Genomic DNA, 10,506 nt, shown 5'->3' with positions numbered 1-10,506 from the left:
ACCCCCTCAAAAAAAAACAAAAAAAACAAAACAAAGACTCTGGGATTCTTGTGTGACTCTGTAACTTCCTGCTTTGCTGTAGTGTTGTAACGACGTGGTCTTTGAGCGGTTTGGCCCGGAGCTGAAGTATGATGCTGCGCTGCGATTGGCTGCGCTGCAGATGTATATCCTCAACATGACAACCAGACAAAGCCAGAAGGTCTCCCTGAAATACATCCAGTAAGTTTCCGTGTAGTGTTTTTGATACTGCTAGCATGAACTGTTGTAATGCCTGCAGCTCATATATCATAAATAAATGACAGGCTGACTTTGTTTCCCCAAAAGTTTCTTAGATGGGTCTAAAAGATGGTGACATCGTTTGAACAACTTTGTTCATTAAACAATCACATCATAGCCCCCTAAACTAAGTGGAAAATTGTGTCATATGTCATGTTGTTTTAAAACCGATATTATTTCATGTCAGCTCTCTGCTGTCACTCATAATTTAGTACAAAAATACAACTATCAGAGGAGTGAGGTGCCCTTGAAAAGGCACTTTTTATTTACGAGATCTAGCCGAGCTGTCAAAGTTGATGACACAAAGAGTAAGTCAAGCCGATCCTGAAATGTGCAGTGTGTCGCCTACATTTTTAAACTCCCATCAAAGCAAACACATCTTTTTTTCTTTTTTTTTCCCAATGAGGATACAAACACCAGCTCCCCATCCATTCAGACACTGATGGCAGTGTGCACCTCTGCACAGCTCTGCTACAAAATGAATAAGCAGTTTGTCAGTCTGTGTGTCATTACCGTGACAGCTTCATCCATACACGTCCAGGGAGTGGCTTTTGTTTTGAGTTTCCTATCAGTCTCGCATTTAGTCATACTACTATCCATCTAACAGATTGAAGTCTTGCTGTTTTCTTCTGCGCTCTCATTTTCTGTGCATTGTCTGAAATGAAATCAACAAAATATTGAAAATTCCGCATTTCAAAGATTAAACATTTGAAATCATGCAGAACAATGAGTGTTTATGAGTTGATACACATTCTTCAAAAAAGACAAATGAGTGCGAAACACATAAAGAACATTTTGTGGATGAGGTTCTTCTGAGGAAGTACTTTCCACAGAGAAAGCTCTCCTTCTGAAAGAGTTATGTTCCGTTACTGACAGCTTGTTTGAGAGTTGACATAATCCAGAGTCTAGCTTTTGACTGCAAGTACTTCACCAAGGTCCAGTGGAAGTACTTTGTTTCCCATGGGTGAGTGTATACTGAAATCAATCTCCTCTCAACAGAAAGGAGTGGGGTTTGTCACTGTTCCTGCCTCCTGCCGTGCTGACCAGCATGAAGGAGAAAAACATCAAGAAAGCTCTGACACACATCCTCAAGACCAACCAGAACCTCGTGCCTCCAGGGAAAAAAGTAACCAGCACACGTTTGTCTTTCTTTGCCCTTGTTAATAAACTTCTGACAGACACACACGCACACACATGCACACATAACGCAGTCTCCCTCTTTTCTGATGCAATATCCTAAAATAGCTTCGCTGCCATGCTCGACCTTGTAAAGGTTCTCACCCTTGTCAACCTCTAAGGCCTTTGTCGAGCTAGACCTTGAATGCTAATGTGAATAACAAGCAATATGCATTTTTCAAACTGTGCGCATAATAAGATATTTATATCCACACACGTCTGAGTCAGGGGCCACCGATCTGACTACAGTTGAACTTTTTTTTGCTCTTTGACAAACAGTTTTGACTAAATAAACTGCTGGTCTGCTCATTTTCAAACACCCATTTTAACTTTGACATGAACAAATCAGCAGCAATGCCGAAACAGAATTAACCTGTGCAACAGTTTCAGCTTTAGTGGGTTATTTCTTATCAGCTGTCATGCAGGTTATGTTAACTACAAGTGAATAGCACACACTTTCTTCCAAATTTCAAAGTGCTTTTGCAAAAGAAAAAAAAAAAAGTATATGCGTTAAAATTCAGCCAACAACACTGCACTATTCCGGCTGTAGTTAAAGGTACTTTATGATTGAACTATGAGCTGATATTTGGAAACACATCAGTTAGCCACACCGCTACACTGGCTGACATGTTCCTTCATTGTGATGAATATGGGCACTTCAGTTTATTCTGAGTTCGGCTAAAAGCAATATTATATTTAAACTATGTCCTCCTTCAGTTTTCCATCGTATACCTGATGAATGTGACCTGACATCCATCAGTTTTCACAAAATCCTACAGTAATAGACCACCTGGATAAATGAGATGTGTTCCTTTATATATGATATATAGAGGCATTTGTATTAGTGATGGCCCCAGGTTGTGACTCCCATATGTCACCATTATATTTGAGTCAGAGAGGCAAGCATCTGATTTTCCTGCAATCAACCAGTAAAAAACTAGAAGCTTAAAAGAAGAAAAAAAGCCATCCATTGCACAGTTAAAACTATTGAATATGTTTCCCAAGTTGTGACTGGTATTTTCTAATCAAGGTATATGTAACTGACATATAAAATATGAATGTAATATTTTGTATGAAAATATTAAATACATAAGGAAACATTAATTTATACCAATATCAACAAGCAGTGAGTTGGGTGATGTTAGGGCTATTTTTTAACCCACCCAGTAAATGTTTGTAAGTTTAATTGGACACAACAGGCCATGTTCATAGCACAACTTCTTAAAAATGTACATATTAATCAGAGTGAAAGAAAATACCAGCAGGCAAATTATCATTCCTCTACACCCAACATATCTGTCTAATACAGCTTCATCCAGTTGACCTGCTGAACAGAGTTTACCAAGCTTTTCAGTTCTGCAGTCACAGGTTTAATGTATTGTATATGCAATACAATGTCTATAAAATGTCAGTCAAACCAGAAGCATATTGTTCTCTCCAAGCCTGTGCAGTGTGATGTGCAGGCTAATGATTTGTATTCACAGTGGCAGCTGATCTCCATTCTATCCATTAGGGAGAAATACAGCCAAGCAGCATCAGTGAACTGACTGGCAATTCAAATATTGACGCTCCCGAATCAGCTTTCTCATTACAGTCTTAAAGTTATCATTCAACCTTCATCAAAAGAGGCTGTTCATTCTGTTTCATGGAAAGGCTGTAGTTAAGGCTGAGCATGAATTTCATAAAAAAAACAAATGACTTTTTCATGAAGGTGTCTGGTGCTAACCACCAAGGGCAGACACTCTATTAGCCGTTTGTTTATGATGGATTATACAGTGAACTAGATGTATTCCTAAATTTATATTTAGATGCAACATGAGATCAATGTACACTAGACTAGCATAGCAAGCAAGTCTGGTGACACAACTGCAGTCATTTTTATTCAGCTGCTCTTACATTACAAATGTTCTTGTTATACTGAAATATAAAATAACCATATGTATATGTTTTGCAAACATGCAAAATACATATGAAAAGAAAAAAAAACAAATCAATTTAAATATGAAAACATATAATTTACCTTTTAAAGAAATGACAAGTTGGCAATGACTATGAAAATTGTCATGCATATATACAGTACATGTCTTGTTGCAGTGGAAGCATCAGCCATGTGCCTTTAATTTTTAAAGGCTCATTGAGCCATACTGAAGGAGCCACATGTCCACACAAGAAAGCCATAAAGAGCGATGCAGTGGAGCAGATTTTGATCAGATTTAAATGATATAGGATATGCAGTAATGGAAAATCAGTGGTCCTGAACCAAATGGCTTGAGAGTGCTTTACATCCTGACATTAGAAGACAAATGCATCCCTTCAGGTTGAAATGACTTTGGAATTGATGCTTACTAATGTGTCTCACTTTTCTCTGTGCAGCTGACTGCTTTGCAGGCCAAGGTGCATTACCTGAGGTACCTCAGTGAACTCAGACTGTATGGAGGGAGGGAGTTCAAATCAATACTTTTGGTAAGTCCATTACTTTTGTAAAGTATTTATAAAAGTCTGCTTCTCTGTCATTGCTAAAATCTTTTAGGACAAAAGTTTGACATAGCTGATTGTTCTTTGCATTGCTTTTAACTGTCCTATTCATACTACTTCTTTCTGTAGCAAGGGGAGAAGCAGACTGAAGTGATGCTGTTAGTAGGCCCTCGTTACGGCATCAGTCATGTCATCAACACCCGCACCAACCTAGTGGCTCTGTTGGCGGACTTCAGCCATGTCAACCGCATCGAGATCCTCACTGAGGATGAGACCAACGTCCGACTGGAACTGCATGTTCTGGATGTCAGGGTGAGCTCAGTTTCTTCCTGTAAACAGTATCTTGTTCTTCACAAATTATAGCATCTGCTGTCTATATTTATATCTATTTATATCTTGCTCTGCCCCCTTTCACCCTCTCTTTCTTCCCCCATCTGTTTTTCTTGCAGCCGATCACACTGATCATGGAGTCGAGTGATGCAATGAATCTCGCCTGTCTAACAGCAGGCTACTATCGCCTCCTAGTGGACTCAAGGAGATCCATCTTCAGCATGGCCCACTATAATAGCACTGGAGGGGATGACAATAGTACGTTATTCTTGTATGTGTGTGGTCAAAATAGTATGGATTTTTTTAAATATATGTATATAGAATAAATAAATAAATAATGAAAACACATGTCCCAATTTTTAGAGATCCTGTGCTTTCTTTTTACATAAAGGAAAGCATCAAAAATGAAAGCATCTGTGAAAGATCAGATTATGTCCACAATTACAATTTTAGATTAACTTGTATTGTACATGTTTAAGAGACAAGAGATATGATCTTTGACCTTAAAAAGATCATATCATTAAAAATGAATAATAAAAAAAAATAAAACAATGTATTGCTGCTGTCTGCAGGTCAGGATCGTGTCCTGGAGTGGCCGTACAGTACATCTTTGGGGGACAATGAGGAGCCATCACACAGTCAGGGAGAGGTCTATAACAGGGACTCTGAGTATTCAGACAATGTTCAGAGAGAAAACAGCATATCTCCTTACTTTCATGAACCCCAAAACCCTGACAGAGACCTTGGGACACGGAGAAGTCCGCTGCCCCCTCCTCTCCCACCAGCTACCAGACACAAATCTCAAGACTCGCCTCGGAGCGCTAAAGTGTCGTTTATTTTTGGAGGAGACCCACCTTTGAACAAGGCTAAGAACTTAGGTTATGAAAGACTTTTGGAGAGCCCTGAGGTACCTGAGCACAGACCGGTCTACTTGCACAACAACACAGACTTTCGGCCACAGGACAGGGTGCCATTTCAATTCAGTGGTCTGACACATGTCTATAGTAACATTATAAGTGAAGAAGGTGGTGAGGAGCCGCTGCTAAGAGATCTGTTTTATCGTGACACTACGGACGATGCAGAGGATGATGACGATGCTTCCTGCGAAGAAGACTCCACTGGGGGGACACCAGTGGGTGATGACAGAGGAGGTGGGGATGAGAACTGTGGTAACCAAGGAGGAGGGTTAGCCACGGCGGCCGGCAAAGCTACGTTCCTCACACTTTCTGGTTCTACTGATGACATCATCGATCTAACATCGCTTCCTCCTCCCGAGGGGGATGACGGCGTTGACGACGACGAAGAGGACACAATGCTGCAGACGCTCAACCTTGCAATCGCAGCTCCGCCGCCAGGGTTTCGGGACAGTTCAGATGAGGACGCATCACCTGAGGGAATGCCACTAAGCACACATGACAATGATGATATACCGGTATCGTTAATTGATGCCATTCCGACACATGGAGAGGGAGAAAGTAGCAGGGAAGGGGAGAGAAGGCTGGATAATGCGGTCATGCACACTCTACAGGCACTTGAGTCTCTGTCTGTCTCTGAACAGAGGCCTCCCCCTCCACCACCCAACAGTAACAATCCAGGTCTGTTGAATAAAGTAATGTTTGATCACTATCATTAATGTATTTTGTTTATTATGGGTTTTCTGGCATTTTTACCCACAAATAAATCCTGTGTCACAGTCTATGGTGTTTGATTCTCTAATTTAATATCATTTAAACCACCAAATCATTTCATTTGTGTTCATTTTATCAAAGAACCTACGATTGTTCTTTTTGTTCTGTTTTTTTTTCTTTACAATTTAGGTTTTAATTATCTGTAACCTCTTGCCCCTTAAGTTAGTAAACTATCAAAACACATCCATGACACCTGAACAAAACAAACAAACAAACAAAAACACGTGTGAATAATGTACCCCTTTGATTATATGTGGTCATTGCTCTGTGTAATATTTAAAACTGTACACATTTAAAGGCAATGATCTTTTAGCGTAATGACCCATATTTAACTTCTTATCTTCTAGGTGTTTACGCATCTCGAGGCTTTAGTCCAGAGTCTTCCTCAGACTCTGGCAATGAGACCAACTCCTCAGAGATGACTGAGTTCTCTGAACTGGCTGCTACTCACAGGCTCAGCGAGAGTCACATGCGTCTTCTGGTGGCCACAAGGGAAGGATACCAACCTTTACTTGAGGAGAAAACAGAATTCCCCGTATCACCCAGTACAGCGGGAACGATACAGAAGAAACCTCGTAGTCCAACACGCCACCTTCAGCCTCCAGCAGTTCCCCCGAGACAGAGCCCCCTATTGGACACAGCATCAGCAGTGCCAGAGAGCTTGGAGGTGAGGTCCCAAACTCATCTTTCCTCCACTCTCCAGCGCCCATGTTCCACCACACCAGGAGGCAAGCATCACAAAAAGTCTGCAGACTCTAGCGGGAAATATAATACCTTCAGCACAAGGGAAGGGCATCGAGGTGAGAGCGCTGGCAGCAGCAGCAGCCATCTTGAATTAAGCCAGCGCACTTCATTCTGTGAGCAAGGGGGAAGTCAAAGAAGACAACATTCTTTTTTGGCAGAAAATTCTTTAGCCGAGGGCCTTGGGGTGAACAGCCTCCCCCGTGACCATCTCAGAATTCCCCGCCCTGCTTCCTTCACCTCTGATCGCTTGTTAGACGTTGCCAACTTGGGGGAGTGTGGTACACATAACGGAGCTTCGGCTGTTGAACAAGATGAACATCTGGTTGTAGCGTCATTGCTGTCCCCAACCAAACAATCTAAATCAGGGGGTTCTGACCACGGATCAGACATACAAAGTGACCATCAGCCAATCTCGAGACAGCAGAGTGTTGCACGGTTGTGTGAATACCATCTAGCGAAAAGGATTTCAAATTTGCAAGGAGAAGCTCACAACTCACTACAGGGATCTCTGTGCTCATCCCTGGATGCTGGTGGCAGCACAAACAGCAGCGCTTGTGCCACCCCAACTGACTCACCGCTTGGCCCTGGTGTGAATGAATCAAAACACCACCATATGCAAAGGCACCCACTTTCTAATTCCTCCTCCTCGCTACTCAGGGTGCTAAACTATGAAGATAACAAACCTGGAATTCCCCATAGCAACCCTGGCCAGGGCACTCAGGGAAAAGACCTTCACCCTCATGCAGACCCTTCCCTCCTTCGGAAAATGTTGCCCAACATTCACCCTCCTGCTGCTGGGGCTGAACCAGCCCGTCCCTCCTCAGCCACAACATCTAAGCATAAAGAGAGCACAGGTACTGGAAGCAAGAGGCCCTACAATGATCTGCATGCTAAACAACAGGCCTGTTTTAAGGGGCTGAATCAGAAAGAAGGCAGTGAGGCCTACAGACAACTGATTAACTATCTAACAGTCAGCCAGATGCATCAGGGAGGGAAGCTGCACAGTGCAGGTATGGGAGGGGCAGTGAAAAAGGACAATAGGCGCTATATTACAAGCAACCCTCAGCTTGTCGAAATGGTTAAGAATAGGGGAAACACCACTGGTCGCTGCCCATGTATGCCCTCCTCCATATCATCCCCATTCCTCAGCCCAAATTTAGCAAATCCTAATTCAGCCACCATGCAGCTGGCAAATAAAAATCTACGGTCATACCATTCTGCGACACTTCCTGCCAAACTCAAGAGTCCTGATATGCATGCTCAGAGACCAAATGACTGTCTAGATTTGAGGCCAGTTAATGCTGAGAGGAGGAGCTCCTTTTCTGGCCTGCAAAGTGAGCTAGAGAGGAGTGGTATGGACCCAGAACACTTCCTGTCACTGTATAAGAGAGATGGCTGCATTAGCCACGATGGGGGATTCATCACAGTTGTAAACCGTGAGGGTGGAGGTACAGCTAACCGTCCTCCACCTCGGTCAAGAAGTCAACCTAGTGGCAGCACAGACGACTGGTACAAATCAGACCCAAGGGCAAAGCAAACAGTTCGCCAGTCCCCTCATCGTCGTCCTAATGATTCTCTTTGTTTCTCTGCTGCCCCTAGTGTAAGTTGTCAACGGTCAGACCTCAACACCATCTCACTTGGAAGGGGAGACCACCCCTCAGCTTTTGTGAAGCAGGCATCTACTAGCAGTAGAGCTTGCATTACATCTCCAACTCCCAACCTACAATCTCCACCTCCTCCACCGCCTCCCCCACCTCCTCCTCCACCTCTACCCATGCAAGCTAACACTAGCTCCAGCAACTCAGGATGCCTGCTGGATTCCATCCATTCCATCCAGTCCCGGCATAATCAGAACCACATTCATGCTGTTGCCCCGACCTTTCCACAGACGGATCCCTTCAGCAATAATCTGCAAAGGGGCCGGGAGCTCAAACGCAGCACTAGCAATGTGACTGCCGGTTCTAGTAGTGTGGATGTTCTGTTTGATAAGCCCACCCGAAGCCGGAGCCAGCAGCCCTTGTCACCATCTGTGCCCCAGCAAGGTGAGACCAAAGTCCAGCGGAGGCCAACAAGGAAGCGGCTCTCCAAGAGCTACTCCCAAGGCTCTGTATCTTCCCACACCACGTGCTGGTCTACAGGTGGTAGGGTAGACAGTAGAAGGGCATCTGTGGCATTTCCTTTGCAAAAAGACACTAAACACATGAAAGGCTCTCAAAAACTGGATACCAGTCCCTGGAGATGCAACGGGCCTTTTAGCTACTGTTTCTTTAAGCGTAAGAGTGAAGGCGAAGAGGATGAGATTGAGTGGGAGAGGCCCAGAAGAAGCCGTTGTGGGAATGATATTGCTAATGACGGTACTGCTGCATCGGCTGTTTTCCCCTGTGGCTCAGCAATGGATGCTGCTGGGGAACAGCTATATGGTGAGGTCCTGAATAACATGAGCTTTAGCGACCGATTGGCCCGAATCAACGCACTCAAGGACCGCATGTATGGCTTCCCATCCGGGTTCATAGATGTCCGCCGTGATGCCAGTGAGCTCATCGCGCTGGTGAGATCCAGTGTAGGTCGCTGTGATCGTGGAGCTCAGATGCCTATCCAGGATGTATCCCAGTACAAGCAGCTCCTCTCTGTTGAGTCAAAAGAATTAGGTCGGGCATGCCGGAGGATGGCACAGGCGCACAGTAGTCCTGAAGAGATGCTTATGGCTGTAACTTGCAGCTTCCAGGTGCTATGCTGTCTGTGTGAAGCTTGCATGTGTCTGGTTAAGGGGCTTGGTCCCTCAGCCTCACACCAGCAGAGAGAGGTTGTGGCGAAGGTTGACGAGGTCGTCATGAACTATATCTGTTTACTCAAAGCGGCTGAGGCTGCCACCGTGGGAGCACCAGGGGAGCACAGCGTGAAAGCCCTGGTCCGCCACTCCAGTACCATGTCGGCCATTGCTAACGCACTCACCCGCTCCCTTAAAACGCTGCTTAGCAAGTAGAGGCTGCTCCTTTTGCTTTCTAGTGTGGCCTACGCAATCAGTAGAAGTCTGTCTTTAAGCATCTTGTTATTTTTGAGGCTGCTGGAAGAGTCATATATTTTTCATATAAGGTCTAGACAATCTCCATATCAAAATCACTAAAGTGTAAGAGCTGTTGCAGTTAGACTTAACATCAAATTGACATTATACTCACACTGAAAAGATGAGTAAGATGCTAAAAAGAAGTCCTCACTGACTTCACTCGCTTTTTCTGATGACAATATTGTAACGTCTATTTACAAAGCCATACTGTCACAGACCTTTGTAATATGATATACTGTATACCTAATATATATCCTTTTACCTGTGCATTATGTAACTTATTAAAAAAATGTATATATTGTACATAAATACAATATTATTTATTTGATGTAGCAGTTTCAAGAAGCCATGGAGTATACAGCTTAATTTGCTCTGATATTGCACAGGGCTGGAGTGAATTCACTTTCAATCAGTTCATAAAGTGCAGTTTTACTACAGATATTGATCATTGTTGCTATAATAATTCAACCGTAGAAATGTAACAAAATGTGTCACTTTCAGTCCAGCGAATAAATTGTTATTATCATTGTATTCACATGCTAAATATTAAATTGTATTTCTGAATGACTGTAAAAGTAAGCTGATTTCAACCCTGTTGCATTACAGTGCAGTTTACTTGCGAGATGAGAGGAACATTTGTTTGAAATGTTGAAAATACAGGGACACTTAAATTGCACTGCATTTACCACTGCTTAATATCTTACCACCTAGTTTTTTTTTTTTTTTCAGATAACATTCATAAGCATTATATAT

General features: G+C 43.1%; 1 protein-coding gene across 1 annotated transcript in view; it reads left to right on the top strand.

Moving 5' to 3' along the window:
- Window positions 1-9,672, top strand: part of LOC134006564 (FERM and PDZ domain-containing protein 4-like) — a 64,339-nt gene extending 54,667 nt beyond the window's left edge. Inside the window, exons 10-16 of the mRNA XM_062445480.1 lie at window positions 83-219; window positions 1,276-1,402; window positions 3,826-3,915; window positions 4,057-4,239; window positions 4,377-4,515; window positions 4,830-5,852; window positions 6,293-9,672. Of these exons, the coding sequence (XP_062301464.1) occupies window positions 83-219; window positions 1,276-1,402; window positions 3,826-3,915; window positions 4,057-4,239; window positions 4,377-4,515; window positions 4,830-5,852; window positions 6,293-9,672 (5,079 nt within the window). The remainder of the gene's footprint in view (window positions 1-82; window positions 220-1,275; window positions 1,403-3,825; window positions 3,916-4,056; window positions 4,240-4,376; window positions 4,516-4,829; window positions 5,853-6,292) is intronic.
- Window positions 9,673-10,506: the final 834 nt, after the last annotated feature.

The sequence above is a fragment of the Scomber scombrus genome, chromosome 24, assembly GCF_963691925.1.
Source record: "Scomber scombrus chromosome 24, fScoSco1.1, whole genome shotgun sequence".
Lineage (NCBI taxonomy): Eukaryota > Metazoa > Chordata > Actinopteri > Scombriformes > Scombridae > Scomber > Scomber scombrus.
Note: the sequence above shows the minus strand (reverse complement) of the source record. Positions and strands in the feature narration are given on the sequence as shown.